At 37.9% G+C, this 24,082-nt stretch overlaps 1 protein-coding gene across 3 annotated transcripts in view; it reads left to right on the forward strand.

Annotated features, from left to right (window-relative positions):
* RASGRP3 (RAS guanyl releasing protein 3) overlaps nucleotides 1-24,082 on the forward strand; it is a 130,837-nt gene that overhangs the window by 80,243 nt on the left and 26,512 nt on the right. For 2 of the 3 annotated variants that reach the window (XM_069072188.1, XM_069072186.1), the window contains 3 exons: nucleotides 6,433-6,510; nucleotides 18,167-18,280; nucleotides 19,977-20,092. In XM_069072188.1, the coding sequence (XP_068928289.1) occupies nucleotides 6,433-6,510; nucleotides 18,167-18,280; nucleotides 19,977-20,092 (308 nt within the window). The remainder of the gene's footprint in view (nucleotides 1-6,432; nucleotides 6,511-18,166; nucleotides 18,281-19,976; nucleotides 20,093-24,082) is intronic. The other variant, XM_069072187.1, reaches the window with a different exon arrangement.

The raw sequence follows: 24,082 nt of genomic DNA on the forward strand, positions 1-24,082 counted from the left end.
GTCAGGATGACCTGGGGATCAAATCTGGGCTCAGATACTTAGCACCACACCCAGAAATAACTGGCCGTGTAACCTTGAGCAAATTACTTAATCCCGATTGCTTAAAAAAAAATAAAAAAAAAAAGAAAGTAGAACCAGTCATTTATCTGGACTAGAGCATAATAGCCAACAGAATTTTTAGGGAAGAAGTGACATGATGGATGAGAAAAAGCAACCTCAACACTGCAATGAAAATAAGAGGATTGGTACAAAAAGATAAATGATAGCTCTTAATTCACTGAAGTTCTTTAGAGTTATGAGAGGGTTGGGGTCTCTCTGACTTCCACCAAACAGGATTGTGGGATTTGAGAATAGGCCAGGTCTTTGGACATTGTTTTTTCCTATTATTTAACTGAGAAGTAACCACAGGAAAAAGTGACTTGTCCAAGGTCATACGTAGCAGGGTTATAGTGCTTCATAAGGCTAAATGTCCAGGTGAAAATCTAAAGATAGAATCAGAAATTTGAATATACAGGGGCAGCTAGGTGATGCAGTGAATAGAGCACCAACCCTGGAGTCAGGAGGACCTGAGTTCAAATGCGGCCTCAGACACTTAACACAAAAACTAGCTGTGTGACCTTGGGCAAGTCACTTAACCCCAATTGCTCTCCAAAAAGCAAAAAAAAAAAGAAATTTGAATATACACATATCCAAATAATCACCTGAATATAGGTTTTAATTTTGAAAAAATCTTTATTTAGCAAGTACCTTTTTTCCTACTGTTTGAAAGTCATTATGTTAGGATATGAGGATATCATTATGGAGGATATGAAGAAATTTCAATCATGGCTGACTTCTGCCCTCCCCAAACTTATAGTCTTACTAGAAGTCTAAATTGAAACACATTAAAATGAATGATTATTAGAAGTTATACTGTATGGTATTGGCTATATGTGCAATGGGAGTTCAGAGATGAGAAAACTCAGTTTTGATTAGAACTAGAGAAGCTTTATGAGGGATGTGTGGTTACCAGTGAGGTGGGATTTGGAGGTGAGGAGGGAGAGCTTTCTAAATGGAGAGAATAGTATTAGGTAAAGGTATGCTGTAGTCTGCTAGCTAGCTTTTTGAGGATGTTTGCATTGGTTGAACATATTGCAAATTCTTCTATGTTTGTCTGATTTATTTTTAGTGTTGTTGCATGTCAACAAAATTGGGTGTGTCAGTCCTGCACAGACTGTTTCATTATTTATATCATCTCAACTAGAATTTCTAGGCAAGGCAAAAATATACTCACTTCAGTAACAGTTTGGTAATTTTTGTTTTCAATGGATTGTAAAAGCATGGGCATGAGAGTGCCATATGTGGTAAGTTGTGAAGAGGCTTACCTGACTGGCAAGGAGCATATGTGTTGAGGAGGAGTGGGAAAGATGGTCAGATGGACAGATCTGAAAGCCAGATCTCATGGTTAACAGTTTTTTTTTTTCTGATATCAAGTCTGCCTCTTTGCAATTTCCATATATCTTCAGGGAAATGCATGATAAGAGAAAATGTGCTGATCGTGTGGCAAGGGTGATGGTAGACAGCCCAAGTGTTCCACTGGTATCCTCATGATTAAACTTGCAGTCCACTAAAACCCATAGATCCTCTTCAGAAAAAAAGAAACTGTTAGTTAATAATGTCTCCTCCATTACCCATATAAAGTAAATTTTTGAACCCAAGTATAAGGCATTATACTTACCTGTATTGAATTTCATCTTACTAAATTTATCTGAGTACTATAGTCTACCATGACCTTAATCTATCTTGTCTCTGTCATCCATTATATTATAACCCATTTCCCTTTGTGGCATTATCTGCAAATTTAATAACTATACCATCTGTACCTTTACGCAAGTCACTGATAAAAATTTTAAAAAACACAAGGTTTTTGTCCTAGTGGTCTGTAATATGTGCTACAATGACAAATAAACTTCCATTTTTTCCCTCCATTTGTCATCACCTGAATGTTTATCATGCTTCTCCACATGAATATGTATGTATTCCTCATTTGCAACATGGTATGTCTCTTTTACTGGTCCAACTTTGTTTTGTTTTGAGTTTTATTCATCCAGAGTCATAGTCTAATCATGGGTTTTGTCCCACCATCCATGTCTCAATGATACTTGAGAGGTCACATGTGCTTCTTACATTACAAGTCCTAGTTCCACTACCTTATTTCCTAAACTCTGAGCAAATAGATATTTGAAGTCATCGGTCTTGTTCTTGGCTTCTTATTGTTTTTTGTGACCTTACTTCTTAGATACTCCACTGTTGGAGAATACTGCTATTCTTCCCCCTCCACCATCCCATGGAAGCTAGTCTAAAAGGTATCTAGCTTAGTAGTTATACATAGGCAATTTTCTCTCTCATTCTTTTTGATTTTAAGCTCTTTTTGATTAGGTGGACAAGGATAGGGACAGAGACTACATAGGGATTGGACGTGTGTTTTCATTGGTCTAGGGGACTTGTAAGTGAGTTAGCATATTCCCTGTAACTTATGGTCTTGGACAGTTGCCTGGAGTATTGACAAGTTAAGGAAATTATTCAGTTACCCAACCATTATTTATCGAAGTCAGGTCTTGAATTGAAGTCTTTCTAGCTTTGAGATTGGCTCTCTATTACTACTACTTCATAATGTCTTTCAGATTTCTAAGACACTATATCGATAACAGTCTTTATTAGGTGCACTCCAACCTTTGCCGTGAGTCTATCATTTCTATTTTTGAATATATGGTCTACAAATCTAACATACTATTATCACATACTACCTTCTTAGTTATCTACTCACTCAAGTCAATTTTTTGTCTTTTGCATCCCTTGAGGTGCAATCCCCTGCATTCAGTGATCAGAGGTTAGAAAAATCAACCAGTTTTACTGCGGTCTTCAATTTCTTGTCCAATACTTTCTAGCTTCCCTCTTAAAATATTATTTGTGCTCACATAAATCACCAAAAGTGCATGCTTATTGTCTTTTTTTTTTTTAATAAATCTTGGGAGCTTCTCTGTCATGTCTTAGATAGATTCCATAGTGGGGAAAAGAGCCCTCTGTTGTTGCTATCAGATCCATAGATAGAGGACTCAGTAACCATGAGCAGGAATTCATCACTTTATTCTTCTTTTGACCTAAAGTGGAAAATCTCTGATAATCGCTTGAGAACTTCTGTGGAACCACTTTGTCATTCCTTGAAAGATAAGTAATTGCTTCTTCCTCAGAGCATCCATCTTTCTTCTTTTTCTCAGGAAGAGCTTCAAATTGCTTTCATATCCACGTGTATAGTAGTATAGAGATTGTGCCTCCTCTGAGGGCTTCATCTCTTGACTGAGTTGCTCTAATTAATTGAGCAAGTTGTTATAGGCCTTCCATTCTGTTGCATTTCAGTAGGCAGGTCTTCCACACATTTTGTTGTCCAATCATTTCAGTCATATTCAACTCTTTGCGACCCCATTTAGGGTCTTCTTGGCAAAGATGCTGGAATGTTTTGCCATTTCCTTCTCCATCTCATTTTATAGATGAAGAAACTGAAGGAAACAGGGTTAAGTGACTTGCCTGGGGTCATACAGCTAGTAAGTATTTGAGGCCAGATTTGAACTCAGGAAGATCAATCTTCCTGATTCCAGGTCCAGCTCTCTATCAACTGTACCACCTACCTGGTCCCATATTCCTTTGTAAAATGTATCCTGGTTACCAGCCAACACTGATTGATGACCAACTGGTACCAAGGTAAGGTACAGTAAGCTCAAGAGCTCTGGAAACTGCAGTGACCTCCAGATCACTGTCTCTTTTAGCCTGGCCACCAAAACCATCATCCAGGGGAACAACTCCTATAGAGAAGAGGCCCTACTGTCCCTGCCATTACCACCACTATCAGCTCCTGAAACAACAACAGCTATTCTTCCTCTACCAGCCCTACTTAAAGCCAACTCCAAGGCCATTGTCCAAGAAAGCAACCCCTATAAAGAATTCCCATTACTATCAACATCAACTGCCAATTAACTGCCACTGGTAGGTCAGGCAAGCTAGCCTAGATAAAGTATCAAAGGAGAGAGAAGAGGTGGCACGTACTGGGTATAGGGGAGGTCAAACCTTCACCATCACTTTCCCTCCCACATTGGTGCAGCTGAAGACCAACACAGAAGCACTGGCCCTGGCAGTCCCCATCTAGAGAAGTATCTTTTCTGGAGATGTGACCTGATAACCTGCCTCTGTATATGCCGTTGCCTCTGTCTCCTCAGCTGCATAGCTACTGAAGACTCAGAAAAGTTTGCATCACTAAAATCCTTGGCAGTATCAAATGAGTCAACATAAGAAATGGATATGATTTTTATCAATCATTAACTTAATTTGTAATTAACCATTAGATTGATTGTAAGCTTCTTGAGGCTAGAGACTATCTTTTCTTATTTGTATCTGCAGTGCTTAGTAAGAGGTGCTTAATAAATGTTTATTGTATTGTTTTCATGGAAATGACACTAAAGAAGCTGCATTACTACTGTATCCTAAGGACCACAGGGTCTTCCTTTGTACTTGAAGCTGGAAGCACTTGATAAATACTTTTCCATTCATTCATTCATCCATCCATCCATTCATTCATTAATCCATCCATTCATTCATTCACTCCTAAGCCCATACTCAGAGCCTTTCCATCTTGGTAGGACCAACCAGAGCTTGTGTATCTTTCCCATAGTCTTTGCCTTAAGCATTGCCTTAATGATGAGGTACTAAAGTAGGACTTTAGAGGAAGAATTTCATATGGAAATAATTACATATGGAAATTGATTTAGCTGATTTTGGATGACAGACCTATTGTAAGTGAACCCTTTTTGAAAGTAATGGACACTTCTTTCCAGTATTTCAAAAGTATTGCTCTAGATGGAGAGTTTTAAAAGTATGCTTCATGGACCCCTGGAGGCCCTCAAGACTTTTTTTAAGGAGTCCACAACATTAAAACAAATCTAATAATAGCAACATTAAGACATTATTTGCCTATTAAAATATTCTCCCCCTTTCTAACTACATTTCTGTGTGAGGTCAGATTTTTTTTCAAAACATCAACCAAAATGACATATTGCAATAAATTGAATATGAGAACCAGATAAGAGAATGCAACTATCTTCTATTAAACTAGACATTAAAGAGAATTTTAAAAAGTTATTTGCATTAAAATATGTTTATATCAATATGTAATGGGTTTATGATTGTTATTTGAAATGATTAACATATTAAAAAATTTAAAATTTATACATTTTAATTTTTAATACAGTAAATATTGATAGATATAACCCCCATTAACAAAAAATTCTTTGGGGCTCTAAATCATTTTTAAAAGTACAAAGGGTTTCTGAAACCAAAAAGTTTGAGACTGCTAGACTAGATCATTCCTCTTTTTGGAAGGCCCCTTTTCTTTCCTTCTTTCCATGATCAATGCCCAGAAAAAGTCATGATACCTCTTTTTGACGTTTCTCCAGCACCAGGTCATCACTCTGAATCTGTTCTAATGGAACCACTCATTTGGCACATAGCTCCCTTATGAAACTTTCTAATTATGTGAGCATGGATAAATCAGTTTCCTTATTGAGAAAATAAGGGTAATAATTTCTACTTATTTAACTGAAAGCATTATTGTCAAAATGAAGATAAAATGTGATGCTTTGCAAACCTTAACATGCATTATAAATTACAATTATTATTGCTATGGTGTGGCAATATGGCATAGTAGATAACTGTCCTCAAGGCCAGAAAAACCTAGTTTTAATCCCACCTCTCACATCCTGATTGTGTGACCCTGGGTGAATTACTTCTGCTGAATTCGGATTTCTTATCTATAAAGTGATAATGATGGTGGCAGCTACCTCCCAGGTTTGTTGTAATGATCAAATGAGATAATATTTGTAAAGTACTTTGCAAACTATAAAGGTGTATATAAATGCTATTACTATCATATCCCTAATTATTACTATTATGATTGTGATTTTTTACTTATGTACATGACATCTCCCCAACTAGAGTATATACTCTCACAGGCAGGAATTGTGTCTGAATGTCTTTGTAATAATATACAGCATTTCAATGGCACTTTAAGATTTTCAAAGCCCTTAAAATATTATTTTAGCTTGATGTGTATCCTTAATCCCTGGTAAGGGTACAGTCAGAAATTCAAGTGATATTTTTTTATTGTTACTGACAATGAGGAAGAGAATGATAATAATACCATGATTGATTTTTATATTTATGGGTGTTTCATATGTTGCCACTGTATCATCTTCTTAACTTGCAAAATGAATAAGTTGTGTTGAATATTTATGACTCAGATACCTATATCAAAAAAACAGTCATGTAAGAAAAAAACTATTCATTCTTCAGTAGTATTAAAATTATAGCTTAACATTATTGATTTTTTTCTCCTTTGTTTTGTAGCTTTCTCTTGACCTCTATCACACAGAAGATGACATTTACAAACTCTCATTGGTGCTGGAGCCCAGGAATTCTAAATCGGTAGGGGCATTTTTAAAAGGAGGCTATAGTACAAAATAGTGTTATTTACTTGGTGTTATTGGCCATTAAAATGGTGCTTTGAGATCTGAAGAACTAAGAATTTGATTTTTCCAAACAGAGAATGTTTTTTGGAAAACATGAGAACAAACAGCTTAAAGAATAAGTTCTTTTTTTTATTATTTTACTTTATACAGTGCTTATATTTGTGATGCCTTTTATTATCAAGTAAGACCCTAGATTTTTTTATTCCAAATACTTGGACACTGGGTTCCTAATTCTGTTAGTTACTACCTGTGTATTAGTAACAGTAATTTGAACAGGTCTTTTAATTCTCTTGTCTTTCATTTTCTCCTCTGTAAAATGTGTGTGTGTATTGGGAGGTAGGGCTGGTGGGGAAAGAGGGGACAGAAATAGCTATCTGAGGCAACTTCTGGCTCTAAATCTTGTGAAATCATATGAATGGGATGCCAAAAAAGAAGACAAAAAATTATAATTCCTTAGTGTTAAACTTATTAATTGTTCATTAGAATAGGCTGCATGTTCTCAGGGGACAAGGGTATTTCTTTCAAATAGGAGGGGATTTTTAAAGTCTCAAAATAAAACTAGATTGTTTTCCTTTTTAGTGACCACTGATTACAATTCCCAAATTTCTGTAATAGTGACTTTATCTCAGCTCTACAATCTAAATAGGGCATAGATAATTTCTCTTTAATTTGCTTCATTGAATTTTGAATGCTTGTGAATAAATAATACATAATATAATTAAGGATATTATTTCACAAAATGGCCATTAGTGGTTTTAACAATTAAACTCACATTTAAATATCTGGTGATACGCAAACAAAGGCTCTTATGAATATGAGAGACACTGGGGATGAAGGTTAGAGAATGAGAAAGAAAGACCTAGCTTTTGCTCTATAGAGGCAAAATCTGCCCATTCTTTCTATAAATGTGTATCTGCATTTGCTAATTGTACCATCAAGCATGTTTGCTTATATCATCTTGATATCATCTACTATATGACCTTTGCTGTAGTAGGAAGTTCATGGGACTAGGGGAGTCAGAAGATTTGGGAATGTGTCTTGTAGTAAACAATGCATTCTATACCAATAGTAGGATATGAATTAAGAATGTATCACAGGGGAGGCTAGGTGGCTCAGCGAGTAAGAGCACCGGCTCCAGTGTCGGGATGACCTGGATCAAATCCGGGCTCAGATACTCAGCACCACACCCAGAAATAACTGGCCATGTAACCTTGAGCAAGTTACTTAACCCCAATTGCTTTAAAAAAAAAAAGAATGTATCACATCAGGATTTCAGAAAGTATTTATTATTAATGATGATAATTCCATGATTATTTTTTATAATGGTGCTTATTTCATATTTTATACTATCTCTTTTATTTTCTATTCCACCCTCTTCTGACCTTCATGTCCCCATCCCCTCCAGAAAGGAGGGAGAAACATGTCCTTATCTTGTCCCTACTGCCAAAGATGATCATTATAATCGCATCCTATTTCTTATGTTGCCTTTTAGACAAATTGTGATTGATGTGAAAGTCTGATAACTAACTCTAGGAACTATCCCACTACCATACATGCCACTTAACTTTCTGGGCCTCAATTTTCCCTTCTCTGAAATGAAAAGGTTTGACTAGATGGTCTCTATGGTTTCTTCTAGATCCAGCATCTATAAATCTATAGTTTATTAATTGTATAGTATACAATGACTTTTACTATCCTGATAGTATGCGATCTCAAATTGGCTGGACTATCTTTATACAGTTGTGCATGTTTGGGGAGTGGGGTGGGTGGGAATTCCTCTAATCCCACTGTAAATATTAAGAAAAACATGCTGGGAGGGACAATATGAGGGTGGACAGAAGACTCTTCCACCTTTTTTTCCAAAGACCCATTTCTAGTTCTCTTGGGTTCAAGTGAGTCAAGGAAATAATCCAACTCAGATTGTTATAATTATTTTTCAAAAACCACTATTCGCAAAATTCAAGAAGTTTTGATGTTATTGGGGGTGGCGCTGCTGCTTTTAGTTTGGACAGTTCTCGTGAGTACCAGATGCTTTGTGCAACTGTGGTTTGACTTTGTGGTACCCCACCTAAGAGTTAGCAAATAAGTGAGGGGATGTGGCAAGCAACAAAAAGGAGAAACCAATTCTATATCCTGAGCCCACCCTGGATGCAGTGTACCCCAAGGTATTAAAATCCTGGTATGCCTGACTTTTAATACTTCCTCTTTTGCCCTCTATAGTTTCTCTGGAATATAAAGACAAAGGGGCTAACATCTTGTATAATAATAATTGGATAGACATAAAAAATGGCTGATGAATTGGGCCCATAATTAAAAGGATAACTGAGTGCTTATCTTTAGGTAATTGAAAGTTGCTTTTAATAACCTTATTCTTCTCCTTGAAATCAAGGTCCACCTTTTTTAATGCCAGTATTATTCTGGGATAGCTAAGTGACAAAGTAGGTAGAGCTCCAGGCCTGGGGTCAGGAAGACCAGAGTTCAGATATGACCTCAGAAGCTTACTAGCTTTGTGACCCCAGACAAGTCACTTAACTCTGTTTGCCTTAGTTTCCTTATCTATAAAATGAGCTGGAGAAGGAAATGGCAAATTACTCCAGTATCTCTGCTAAGAAAACCCCAAATGGGGTCACCAAAAGTCTGATACTACTGAGATGACTGAACAGCAACAAGAACAAATTATTATGGGGTGTTGCACAGTTAGGTCATAGAATAGCACAGCCTCTGAAGAAGTGCAGTTCAAGCTTACCCACAGAGCAAAAGACAAAGTGCAAAGCAGCCTAAGCAAGTTGGAACACATTACAAAAGAGGAAATAAACCTGAAAGGTTTAAAAGATTTCACCAAGGAACTGTATAATTAGGGGAAAAAAAAGACATGGTCTGGTCACATAGCAAGAGCAAAGGATAAATGATATATCAGAAGAAACAGTAGGATCACATGAAATAATGCTATGTATGAATGTGGAAGGAAGAAGTAAATTCTCAATTGAAAAGCAGAAGGTTGTTTCTAGAAGAAAAAAGACTCATGTTAACAATTAAAATGTAAATTAATTACTTTCTTTAAATCATCTCTTAGAATACTTATTTCTGTAAAAATGAATAATTAGGGGCAGTTAGGTGGCATAGTGAGTAGAGCACTGGCCCTGGAGTCAGGAGGCCCTGGTTTAAATCTGGTCTCAGACACTTGACATTTAACTAACTATATGACCCTGTGCAAGTCACTTAACCCCAATTGCCTTGCCTTCCCCCCTCCAAGAAAAAAAAAGTACAATTAGAAAAAAAAAAGATGATCTGTTCACATAGAAAGAACAAAGGGTAAATGATATATCAAAAGAAATAGAGTAGGATCATAAGGTTGTTCCCAGCAGAAAAGTCATGTTATCAATTAAGATGCAAATTAATTATTTTCTTTAAATCATCTCTCAGATGGAAGACTGGTTGTTGTGTATTAAAGTCATAAGGGCATTAAGTTTTCTAAAACTCAAATCTTTGAAATGTTTGAATAGTTTCAGGGATGGTTTAGTTTCCTTGAATGATGACTATTGCAGGCTTGTAGAGAAAAGCAGGATCCATGATTGTCTCCATTGCTCCTTGAGACTATCTCCATTGACCTTAAGAGTTATATCTAGCAGAGGTACTCCCTTGTAGACCCAAGACCCAATAATCAGTCTGATCCTTAAGGCAATAAAGACACAGTCTCTGAAGCAACCAGATCTAATAGTGTATCCAATACTCTTTACCCTTAGCAGCCCCTCCTCTACTCACCCCCAAACAATCAGAAGGAAATGAGAGAGTTACATTTCATCATCCTATTTCCAGGGCCAATATTTGTCAGTACAGCAGCACCATAATGGTTATATTGCTTTTTGCATGAATGGCACTGATTGAGTGACAGTCAAATGACTCTAAGAACTCTCCCGAATGTAGACGTTTACATCAGATGGCATTTCATAGTGAGTTTGATTTAGATGACCTTCAAGGTTCCTTCAGACTTTGAAATTTTCTGAGTATAAGTTTGGTTCACTCATTTTTAATCTCTTCCCATGCCCCAATTTCTCTCCTCCCTTTTACCCCTACCTCTTGACCTTCTCATGTTCTGGCTCCAGGAAACATTGCCAGGCAAAGCTACATACATGTGCTAGAGACTACAGAAGTGGCCCATAGAACCAATAGAAAAGGGAGAGGAGGGGACCCTATCCCTCTCAACTGGACAGATTTCCTGTCAATGATATGCTAGTTTCCAAAGGGTTCACTCTACAGACCAAACAGTTAGAAAACTATTTTGCCTTTTTTTTTTTGAGGGGGGAAGGCAAGACAATTAGGGTTAAGTGATATTTTGCCTGTAAGACTGAATAAATTTCCTTAGCTACACAGATACAGCTAGATAATATGAACGCAAAGATTCTCATGTTCTTGGTCCTTTCCCATCAACTGATTTAGGTGTATATCTCTATAATGAAAAGTCACATTTCTCTCTCTCTCTCTCTCTCTCTCTCTCTCTCTCTCTCTCTCTCTCTCTCTCTCTCTCTTTCTCTCTCTCTCTCTCTTTCTCTCTCCACACACACATCAAATGTTTTTGTTTAAAAATCTTATCTTTTGTATTTATATGACCTTTATTTCTTCTGAATATATTCCCTTCTACTCATTGAACTTGTCTTTATAACAAAAATAGACAAAAGAAAAAAGTAACAGCAAAACTAACCAACCCATCAACTAAATATATACCATGTTCCACCTCAGAGATGCTTAGCCCTTCAGTGAAGGATGGGAGGTACATTTTCTCAGCTCTTCTTTAGGTACAAATAGTTCAATATTTCAAGCACCATTTATCTCATTTTGCCAGGCAACTCTGTTAGGTAGGTGCTATCATTAATCTCATTTAAGGGAAGAAGAAATCAAGTGGTCAGTTAACTTGCTAATCTTGTAACTGATAAGGGTCTGGGACTGAATTTGAATCCAAGTCTTCTAGATACCAACTCCAGAACTCTATTCATTATATTATGCTACCTCTCTATAAAACTATTGGGGTATAAGTCTGAAATTTACCTCATCACTCTTAAGTTCAGCCCTGGTAGCCTAACTTTAAGTGGGAGAATAGGGAGGAAGAGAAGAAGGAAGGAAGGAAGGAAAGAAGGAAGGAAGGAAGGAAGGAAGGAAGGAAGGAAGGAAGGAAGGAAAAGAAAGATTTATTAAATGTATACTGTGCCATGTACTATGCTAAATATTTTACAAATATTTTACAAATATTTCATTTGATATTCACAACAAAACTGGGAGACAGGTGCTATGATGATCTCCATTTGAAAGTTGTGAAAACTGAGGCAGACAGAGGGTAAGTGACATGCCCAGGGTCACATAGCTAGTAAGTCTCTGAGGCCAGATTTGTACTTAGATTTTCCTGACTCCAGTCCCAGAGTTCTATCCATTAGTCCACCTCATTGAGTGAGATAAGGGTGGAAAAGGCTACAAAGGCATTGAAAAGAATTGCTAAAGCTTCTTACCTTGCTTTTTAAACTCATTGACTAACTCTCCATGGCAAGGACAAAGCAATCATTCCTGATTTTTCTGGGTTAAAGCAAAGTGCTTTAATAAAAAATGCTGCCTCTCATTCTACACCTATATTTCCATAGCTGCCTCTCTCTGTTCATAAGCAGCCACTTTCCTCTTAGTGTTAGGGATATGGCATGAATTCTATCATTGTTCATATTTTCAAACTGACTTCATCTCTTCATACTTCTTTAGGATTAAACTTTAGTTACATCCAGAGAAAATCAAATATAAAGCATAAGAATGCATATTGCTTTCCTAACAGCATGCTATTGGTTGGGCAAATCATTCAGTTTAGCCCAGAATATGGCAAACTGTGGCCTATAGGCTGTACAAAAACAGATAGTGGGTCAGATTTTTTTTTGGATATATTGCTAAGTCAGTCTCTGTATCAGCAATGCCATATTCACAATGCCTATAGAGATTATAAATATGCTGATATAATTATCCATCACAAAATACGTCAGGTTTGCCATTTGGGGAAATAAACTAGAAAATTTATTAAGATACCAAAAGACTGAGTCCCAAAACCAGAAAGTGAAAGCCATCAGAGTAGTTATGACATTGGCACAGGTAGATAAAGTAGAAAGCACCCACATTTTCAAGCCTTTAAAACAGAACAGTCTACCTCAGGCAAAGGTCCTCCTCTCCCCACTCACAGCAACCATCCAGTGTCCTGGAAGAGCACTCCCAGCAGCTCCGGCCCCTGGCAGTGCTCAGCCGGAGTCCTAACCCAAAAAAAAAAAAAAAAAAAAGGCAACTGCCGCCAACTGCCAACCACAGGACCGTTAGCTCGGCTTTTTTTTTTTTTTTTGCTCTGCTATGTCAGCACGTCCATGGGGCATGGGAGATCTTTAAATCCCATAACCCTTACATTCGGCCCCAAGATCTTTCATGTCCCTTACTTGGCAAAAATACAGTAGGAATAACTGGTGTCAACAAAATTTCACAACAATATAACAAGAATAGCACACAATAAACACAAAAAACCATATTTTAGGGTGGGGCTTGAGCACAAGCTCCCCATCATTCCCCCCACCCCGAACAAATGGGGCCCCAAAATCTTGTGGTAAGGGGTGAAGATCTCTTCTTCTATGGCTACTTGCTGCTGAAATCGGATGTAGAGCTGTCCCTGTCCTTAGGGGTCCCATTTGAGAGGTCAGTTCTTAATATGCTTGATGCCAGGTCCAAGGGTGACACATCACAGTTGCAGACAGGGGGTGACATCCAGCTTAAGCTATCAGGCATCTATAGATGGAGGGTACCAAGCCTGTGGAAACAAATCTAACAAACAAGGTGAACAAACAAAAAATCAAGAACAATAACCAGACTATTGTAGCCTCACTCACGGTAGAATAAATGATTTAAGGGTACAATTTTGTAATCATCTTCTCCAGAATAAACAATAGTTACAGTGTTATCCTTCCCATATGCTATAATCTCTGCAGCCTTTTTAATTCATCCAACTGTTCAGCCACAATCCTGTGACAAATAGTGGGGCTATGTATGTACCCTTGTGGCAAGCGAGTAAAAGTATATTGTCTACCCTGCCAAGTGAAAGCGAAGTGGTCCCATTGTTTAGGGTCTATTGGGATGGTGAAGAAGGCATTTGCCAAGTCAATAACTGCATACCAAGTCCCATCATATTTCTGGATCCTTTCTATTAAGGTGATGGTATCTGGAACAGCAGCATACAAAGAAGGAGTCACCTTATTCAACTGTCTATAATCCACAGTCATTCTCCACGTCCCATCTGATTTTCTTACTGGCCAGACAGGATTATTCCATCTTGTGGTTGTAGGGACTAACACTCCTGCTTCAACATATTCCTTTATAGTAGTGGCAATTTCATCTTGCCCACCTGGCACACGATACTGTTTTAAAGTAATTACTTCAGAAGGTTCAGGCAAAGTGATTGGGTCCATTTTTAGTTTTCCTACTAAAACTGTATTAATTCCTATCTTCCTCACAGCAAATTGGTATCTTCCTTCAGGTAAATTCAGAGTCATGCCTCTCAATACATCTATTCCAATGATGTATTCAGGAATGGGTACAACAACCACAGTATATTCCTTCTTAGGTAACTGCCCAATTTTCATTGTTATTTTAACCTGTCTGGCTGATATTTCAGTGCCTCCTAGACCTGTGATGGTAATAGGAGTTCCATGTTTAAACTTATCAGGGTTTCCATAGATGAGTGTGGCCTCAGCCCCAGTATCAATCAGTGCCCTAGTCACAGTAGTTGATCCATTCTTCCAATATATTGTTAAACCAATATGGGGTCTGCAATCTCTTCTGCATATTTCTTTTATCTGGGCTGGGGCTTGGCCTATCCTCCTATTCCTCTTGAAGGTGGGGCAAACTTGGATACAAAGATTCAGATTCAGAAATACCTGCGGGGGTGGTTCCTGCTTCCCTGTTCATTCTAATGCTAAGTACCTTTTCTTGGTACAGCTTATGCAGCTCTTCAGTTGGAATACCATCTATTCTTCTAAAGGCCACCCCAGCTCTTAATAGAGCAGTAAACAGTTCCCTTCTAGTGGGTCTATTTTGTCTCTGAATCCTCTGGCTGTTTACTCTTCTCTCTCGAGGCAACTTGTCTTTTTCCCATTCCCCTAAATCGCTTAATTGTGAAATCTTATCCAGCACCTCTGAAAGAGGGTGCCCTATTTCTCCAATTAAAAGAGTCAGAATTAGGTGCTTATATGCAGGAGGAGCCGTCTTCACTATGATATTTCTATGAGGAACTCCTAGGGGGGTATCATAATATGCATTTGCATCTCCAATCAGGATAGCAGTTTTCATTACCTCCTCCTTTAGCTTTCTCATACAGTCTCTAAGTGAGTACCAGGGTCTGTCTCCCCTAGGCCTCATAGATTCAGTTGGATATTGCTTTTTGCAACCTTCTGCAGCTAAAGCTAGAAGACTCGTTTTGTTATTTCCTCCTTGCATATGGTGATCCCTAAAAGCTACCTGGTGTACAGCTTACCCACTACATTGATGATATCATGATACAGGGAAAAGATGCAAAAGTAGTGGAAAGGAATTTGACCCTTCTAATTGAGCATATGAGAAGTAAAGGGTGGGAAATTAACCCTGCAAAGGTTCAAGGACCAGCTCAGAATGTGAAGTTTTTGGGTATACAATGGAACAAGGGGCTAAGGGAGATTCTTCCTCAAGCCCGACAAAAGATTCAGGATTTTCCTACCCCTACCAATAAGAAGGAGGCCCAAAAGTTCATAGGATTGTTTGGATACTGGAGGCACCACATTCCACATTTGGGACAGATTTTAAAACCTTTATATAGAGTCACACGGAAGAAATATGAATTCGATTGGGGACTTGACCAGAGTAAAGCTTTTGAAGAAGCCAAGGCTGCCATACAATTGGCCCTAGATTTGTGGCCCATGCAAAATGGTCCAGTGGAATTGCAAGTGACTGTACAAGATGATTATGCAAACTGGAGCTTATGGCAAAAACAACAAAGCCGAAATGTACCTTTGGGATTTTGGTGTAGGAAACTCCCTTCATCTGGAGTCCAGTACACACCTTTTGAAAAGCAGTTGTTAGCTGCATATTGGGCTTTGGTGGAGACTGAACAACTGACTGTGGGCCATGAAGTGATATTAAGACCTGGAATCCCAATTATGACCTGGGTAATGAGTACCCCAGCTTCTCACAGAATTGGACATGCCCAAGAGGCTAGTATAATCAAATGGAAGTGGTATATTCAAAATAGAGCGAAAACAGGCAAAAGTGGAGTCTCTGCTCTGCATGAATCTATAGCAAACATAGAAATTGAGAGGAATGACACACCCCCTGAGCCAAAGCAACAGTTGGTACAGTCCTCTGTAAAATGGAATGAGGGATATGATGTATTAACTGAGGAACAAAAGAGACATGCATGGTTTACTGATGGGACAGCAAAATATTTGGGGCAAAAAAGACATTGGAAAGCAGTGGCCTATAACCCATGTACTAGAAGGACTTTGGAAAGTACTGGGATAGGTGCAAGTAGCCAATATGCTGAACTTATGGCAGTATATCAAGCCATCAAACTAGAACAAGGAGGACAGTGTCATATATTCACTGATTCATGGGCGGTAGCTAATGGGTTAGCTACATGGATGCCCATGTGGAAAAATGAAAATTGGGAAATTCATGGTAAACAAGTCTGGGGCAAAGAATTATGGGAAAATATCTGGAACATGTCTTTGGTCACTGACTTGTCAGTTTTTCATGTAGATGCTCACGTGGCCCCCACCACACCAGAACGTGAGTACAATGCTCATGCTGATCGACTGGCAAAGATTGCTACTGAACGTATTGTCCCTACTTTGACAACAACTGATGATCTGGTATTAGCAAAATGGGTCCACCAAACAGCAGGCCATTTGGGGGTCCAGGCCACACACCAGTGGGCACAAGATCGAGGTATTAGTATCTCTCATTCACTGTTAAAACAGATAGCAGAAGAATGTCATATATGTCAATTGGAAAAGGAGCGAACTGTTCCTCGGGTAGTAACTGGAGAGATAGCAAGAGGAAAAGTCCCAGCCCAAATCTGGCAAATAGATTATATTGGTCCACTACCACTGGATAAAGGATGCAGATTTATATGTACTTGTGTTGATACCTATTCAGGTGTACTAGTAGCTTGTCCTTATAAGAATGCAACCCAGAAAAACACTTGTAAAACCCTAGATCTCATAAGTCTATATTATGGAACCCCAATGCAGATTCAAAGTGACAATGGGTCACATTTCAAAGGCAATGAAATGAAGAAGTATTGTATACTAAACAATATAGAATGGATATATCATATTCCATATTATCCAGAAGCATCTGGGTTAATTGAAAGAATGAATGGATTACTGAAAGAACAGTTGAGGAAGTTAAGTTCCAAAAATTCATATCAACATTGGAAGGATAATTTGTTCATGGCTTTGCGTAATTTGAATAATAGACCATTGGGAGGAAGTACACCTCTAGCCAGAGAATGGGCTAAAAGCACAGGGCCCTGTGAAAACTGGGAACCAAGGCTAAAAGAGGGAGAACCTGGAGATTTGGAAAGATGTTTGAAAGCAATACCCATAGAACCAGGCAAAGAACTGGCAGGAGTGTGCAGGAGAGGCTGGGTGCTGCTAACAAGTTATCGCCTTATGTGTAAAAGTAGGGATAAGCTGCTGAAGGAAAGAGCTAGGATGACTAGGGAGTCAGCTGGTTTGCCTGAGGATTCTTCTGTGTCACAGCACTCAGAAGAGCAAACTGGAGGGACTCATGTGGTCCAGGAGCAAGCTACTGTTCATGTAGCTAAAAGGAAGCAAAAAACTAGCAGAAGGAATGTGCATGCAGCTTTTGTACAGGCTGGGCAGAGTTGCCCTGACAGCTTCCAGGAGAATGTGTGTGAGGAGAATGGAACAAGGTTAGATGAGGAGTCTCCTAATGTAGAAGCTCTCCCCATACGAAGAAGAAGGCAGGAGAACCACCGAGGCAAAACAGAGTCCAGGGAGATAATTGAGGATTTCACTCAACAGGAGATCACTGATATATTGAATAGATTTACCCAAAGAATGGGGGAGTCTTTAGTGTCTTGGATAGTAAGAATCACTGATGAAGGCGCCGGAGGAATAACACTGGACAATGAGGACTGTTTAAAATTCATAAGTATCAGTCAGAATCCTTTTGTACACCAGGCTTTTAGGGATCACCATATGTCTGGTAATATTTTAAATCTAAAAGATGAAAATAACTACACCCCACACATATGAACCTAGGCACATATCCAGATGAGAGGTCCCAGTTTTGCTTCTAGTTGACTATAGACCTAAGTATGTATTCAGACACCATGTTTTTATGGTGTCCTCCTCACAAGAGAAAATTTTATTCAATAATCCTCCAAGTGCCGTTTCTATTTTGCTTCATATTTTAATTCACACATAGTTTCATTTGATCATTAAAATAATTCTAAGGTCTGTAGTTATGCTTCCAAGATTTTATATCCTAGCGGTGAAATTAAACTTCTTTTTGTACCACAGTTCACACTGAAAAATGTATTTTTTTTATAGCCTACCTCTCCTACAACTCCTAACAAGCCAGTAGTGCCATTGGAGTGGGCATCGGGAGTGATGCCAAAACCTGACCTGACCATTATTAACAAGCACATAAGGAAGTTAGTTGAGGTAAGTTGCCAAGTAACAAAAATACACAGTTTATTCAAATTCCTTTGACTTCTCCAAGCTTTCTGTCAGTTTTTAGGCATTGGAGTAATTCATGGTAAGAGACTTCCTCAGAACAGGTTACATCAGTTTTCTAGATGCCAAGTCATGCATGACTTTAAAGAGGAGCTTTCAGAACTTGAATATACCTTTCTCTTTCATAGTGTCTTTTCATTTCAACTTCTCCCACCCATTCATTCTCTTTTTTTCCCATACCTTCTTTCCAGTTCCTATTTTGAATACCATCTTTAATGTCCAAGTAACTGTCACTTGCCACTAGGTGATAACATTTGAGGCTCAGAATTCTAGGGTTGTTTGGGGGCTAGGTACAACTTTTAAAAAACCTTCACTAGGGGCGTACAGGTAGCACAGCGAGTAAGAGCACTGGCTCCAGTGTCCGGATGACCTGGGGATCAAATCTGGGGTCAGATACTTAGCACCACACCCAGAAATAACTGGCCGTGTAACCTTGAGCAAGTTACTTAACTCCGATTGCTTTAAAAAAAAAAAACCTTCACTAAAGAACACATTCTATAGAAATTTCACAGATTAATTTATCTGAATCAAAAAATAGTGGACAAGTCTCTTAATTTCAACAGATTGAATATAAATTACTTGAGGGCAGGGAATACTGGATTTTCTTTTTAAAAAAAAAAAAGTCGTCTTGCATCCCCGTACTTAGCACAATGCCTTATACGAGAGACATGGTTCTTAAGTGTTTATTGAATTGAATAGTTTATGCTATTTACGTTTGGGGTTTACTGTACATAAATGCCATTTGCAAGAAGAAAGAACTCTAAATGAAAGATGAGGCTCTGCACATATTTACTGTGGTCTGCTGATGCTACATTGTTTTCCAACAGCTATGGGACCAACAGAGAAAATAGACACATCTTTGGAGTTGGAAACCATGTGATGATAAAGGACTTGGTTTAATTGATTGTTACATACTCTGGAATGATAGGTTAAGTCTTTGGGATAAAGGATACATTTTTAAATTACAGAGAAGGTATTGAATGTTGCTCAATTTTTAAAATGGTGTTGAAAAAAATATCAGTGAATGTGAACTTGGGAAGAAAAATATTTTTGAGGGTTGTGCAAGGAGAGATTTTTTTTTTGAGGGTCATACATTGGCATTTATTATTTAAAGTTGAAGAACAGGTTATAAGGGGGTGGGGGGCAAGGGAGAAAAGAGCCTCTCATCTGTGTTTTCTCTAGACGGGGTTGATCCTGATTTCTGAGGCTTTAAGGAGAGAATTTTTGATGAGGCATGCCATTAAGAAGGCGATCAAACAGGCTTATGGACACAAAATATTTGAATGACAAATACAAATGTACTTCTACCTTTAGTGTAAAAGGTATAAATGTCAGGCTATTTTCAGGCATTTAAAAGTGCATGCTGAATTGTTTTATTATTGGAACTCGAAGAGTTAAATGGGGTTTCACTGAAGTTTTGGTAACTTGTGATATCCCTAGGCTCCAAGGGCAAACCAGACAAATATGTAGATGCATACAGGGAGTAGAACAAATGGTCAATTGAGTTTGTTTCAAGAAATACATTTTGAAACTCCCCCAGTTTGGGAGGTGAGCTCACCTCTCAGCTAGGTTTCCTGTTGCCATTGGGTTGGCACTGGTAAACACACATGTTTTCACTTTGCAGTCTGTTTTTAGAAACTATGATCATGACCATGATGGGTATATCTCCCAAGAGGACTTTGAAAGTATTGCCGCCAACTTTCCTTTCTTGGATTCCTTCTGTGTGTTGGACAAAGACCAGTGAGTTGCTTTTTTTTTTATTTTAACTCTATTCTTCTCCTTCTCACTTCTCAAACATTTTAGAGATCAGAACAGATTATTTCATCCATAGTTCATGTATTTAGAGCTTTATATTTAACACCCTAATGAGAAGTCTCAAGCTTGCAATCTGGTTTGCCACTGGTACTTATGAATCAGTTCTCATCTAAATTGTACCATGTGTTTTTTTTGGTGTGTATATTATATTCAGATTTTGTTATCAAGATGTGAAATCATCAATTTTTATATTATCTGGGCTCAAGAGTTTCTCTTTGTTTTCCTTTTGATGAATTCAGCTATTTCAATGGTCTCACAACTTTTATCAGAAGAGCTTTCAGATGAAATGCAGATAGGCCAAAATAGGAGTAATGGTATAGGATGAATCACAATCACCAAAAATGTGACATTTTGGGCTAATCTGTGGAACACACCTACTCAGGTCCTATCTGCCCTTCATAATTATAGATGACCAAGAAATAATGGTTGACATTCTCAAGAAGAAAAGGGAATTATCTTCATTTTCAACTGATTCTTGAGAAATAAAATTACTCTAAAGATGCTTTGAGGTTACAGAGCCATTTTTATTGGGGAAATATCCAGAATATATTTCAATACAACCCCCTCAACAATTTTCCTAATGTAATTTTTCAAAAACATGATTTGGAATTTTGTGAGCAGCTAGGCAGCACAGTAGATAGAGGGCTAACCTTGGAATCAGGAAGACCTGAGTCCAAATCTGACCTCATACACTAACTAGCTGTGTGAACTTAAGCAAATCAATTAATCCTATTTGCTTCAGTTTCCTCTTCTGTAAAATGAGCTGGAGAAGGAAATGGCAAACTACTACAGTATCTCTGCCAAGAAAACCCTAAATGGAGTCACAAAGAGTCAGACAGGGCTAATCAATTAAACAACAACATTTTGGAATTTATTTAACATACCAAAAAAAACCCTTGGCATTTCATCACAAGTTTATCTTAATTAAACCTCAAATTCATCATTTGATATTTGAAGTATGGAACTACTCATTTGATAGATGGAAGTATTAAATATTAAAATGAACAGTAAAGAAAATATACGTCGTAGGGTATGACTGCTTGGTTCATTAAGTACTTCATAGAACATTAATGTTTGGTTCATTATCTACTTTGAAATGGAATGGAAATCACTTTCTATACTTCCTTCCCTGGATAGAATAGAGAATATCCTATCAGGCATGAAAAAATGCCTACCATCATAGCTGCCAGATAAGAGAGTTGATGCAGCAGTATCCTTGACCTGAGAGCCAGAGTGGAATCGTTAATGGTCTGCCAAATCCTTCATTGCTTCTGTCCCTCAGCCTCCTCACCTTCTGTTCAAAGTGGAGCCTTAAGTACAATTACATGCTTTCCCCCATTATCCAGTGGGATTCCCCAGCTGGAGCCTCGAATTCCAGCATTTTGAATGGGACAGGATCAGAACCCATTGGTGAAAGTGATAGTTGACTCCAGAGGATTCAATATAAGCCTGAAAGATAGGACACAATTTTCAGAGCCATGTAAGCCATCTTGGAAGCACAGATGAGGGTTTCTAGTGGAATAGCTCCTGACAAAATACAGCAGAAAGTCAAGTCAATAAATTCTCCTTGACTTGACTTGACTTGACAGAGAAGGTAACAATCTCTCTGGGGAAATGGAGCCATACTGTTTCTGTGGACTTCAGGTTGAAAACCCAAACAGATATCATTGTCCTTATGCTCACTCAGCTGCCCTAAAAGGGACCAAGTGCATTATGTATATTAGCATGAATATTAATTCCAGAAATCATTTTGTTCTTGTGAAGATGGTTTGATTGTCACACTACTTTTTAATTTTGAAAGTCTAAAAAACAATGAATTGTTAGGATCTTTTAAACATATATGCTAAAAATGTTTATTTAGCTTAAATATGCTAAAGTTTATAAAAAGACTTGATTACATAGATCTTTAAAATCAGAAATCAACTAACTGAATTCTGAACTAAATTGGGTATTATTAATTTTATATATGTAATATATACACATAAATGTATATAGATGCATACATATACACTTATCTAATAAAAATTCAAACATAAATCAAATTGCAGCAGTGAAATGCTTAAATTTTAATAGGAGTGAAAGCCAGCAGTGGATATTTATATGATCATCCTAATTCAACTAAATTCAACAAATATTTATTAATTATCTTCTTGTGCAAAGCACTATATTAGATTCTAGGAATACTCTTCAGAGCTCAAAAATAGATTTGAGAGTTATTTATCTTTATACAAGTGAAAGGAAAAATCATGAGAATAGATGAATTCTCCAAGGAGAAATGACAGAGAACAAGAATAAAAGAGGTCTGAAACTTACTCACTTATACTTAAAGGATAGGATGAGGAAATAAAATAGGAACAATATACAGGATTGGTCAAGATATAGAAGCGTAACTAGGATAGTTTAGTATCACAGAAGCCGAGAGAGAGAGAGACAGAGACAGAGAGACAGAGACAGAGAGACAGAGAGAGAGAGAGAGATTCAAGAACTTGTGGGTTGGCCAATGTAATTGAATGCTGAGAAGTGAAAGAAAACGAGGATTCAGATAAAACCTCTGGTTGATGAGTAAGAAGCTATTTGTGACCTTTAAAACCGTTTTGGTTGAGTTGTGTGGTCAGAAGTCAGACTGAAAAGGATTTACTGGTGTTAGCCGATGAGGAAATAAAGATAATAGAAGACTAGCCTTTGAAAGATTTGATAGTGAAAGGAAGAAAAGAAAAACGGGCAGCTACCCAGGGGTGTGTCAGGTTCAAATAGGAAAAGAGATATAAAAAGAACTTTGCAGACCCTAAGACTCTATCGATATAATTCTAGTCAGCAGCAGCAGCAACAGACCTAAGTTCAAATCCATTTTCAGACACATATTAACTACATGGATCTAGGCAAGTCACTTAACCTCTGTTTGCCTTATTTTCTTCATCTGTAAAATGAGCATAATAATAATAGCACTTACCTCCTGGGATTGTTGGAAAGTTCAAATGATATAATATTTGTAAAGCACTTAAAACAGTGACTAGCACCTAGTAGGTGCTTAATAAATAAATGCTTGTTTCCTTCCGTCCAGTGTGCCCCTGGTTATGTGGTCAGAAGTCACACAGAAAGGAATTGAGCAGTAATTTGTTGATTAATAAATGGAGGCAAGAATTAATTTCCCTTTGGGGGATTTGTCAGTGAAAGGAAGAAGAGAAAAGCAGGCAGCAAGAATTAAAGAAAAGGATGAAGGGAAGGTTGTTCTAAGAGTAGAGGAGAACTGATTATGTTTTTAAGCAGACAGAGCAGAAGCAGTGGAGGGGGAGAAATTTATGATGCACGAGGGGTGGAATTGATTGAACAAGGTCTCTAGAGGAGATGGAAAGGCATGGAATCAAAAGAACAGGCAGATTGATTAGTCTTGAATAGGAGAACTGACAGCTGGAAAGGAGAAGAAGATGAGAAATATAAAAACATTTAGAAAGATGTGTCTAGAGAGAGACCTTGTAGCAGAGAAGAGGGAAATGAGGCACTTTATTCTGCATAACCTTTTCCTCAATAAACTGCAGGCAAATTTGTCTGCTAAGAGGAAAGCAAGGAGATGCTAGGCCTTGGGAGTTACATGAGGAAGGTATCAATGGCTTAGAGCAGCATCTGGGACCTGTGTAGGGAAGCAATAGTAAGTCAATAATGAATAAAGATTTCAAGGAGTAGTAAAGTACCAGGTGAAGTAAGATTGGATAGATGTGAAATGGACTCATCAACTCACTCTATTTTCTTCATGATTCCCACTATCCTGAATTCCCAAATGCTGTCGTCAAACACAAGGAAATAAAGCTTTTGGGAACCCAGGATCGCCACAGAGGTGGTACAACTACTCAGAACTAGAAATGGGTTTTGCATTTGCTGGACACACATGTAAACACATGAAGTGACACGCAAGGACAC

The sequence above is a fragment of the Petaurus breviceps genome, unplaced genomic scaffold, assembly GCF_028583685.1.
Source record: "Petaurus breviceps papuanus isolate PSGF00001 unplaced genomic scaffold, PetGlider_PUasm1.0 90845, whole genome shotgun sequence".
Classification (NCBI taxonomy): Eukaryota; Metazoa; Chordata; class Mammalia; order Diprotodontia; family Petauridae; genus Petaurus; species Petaurus breviceps.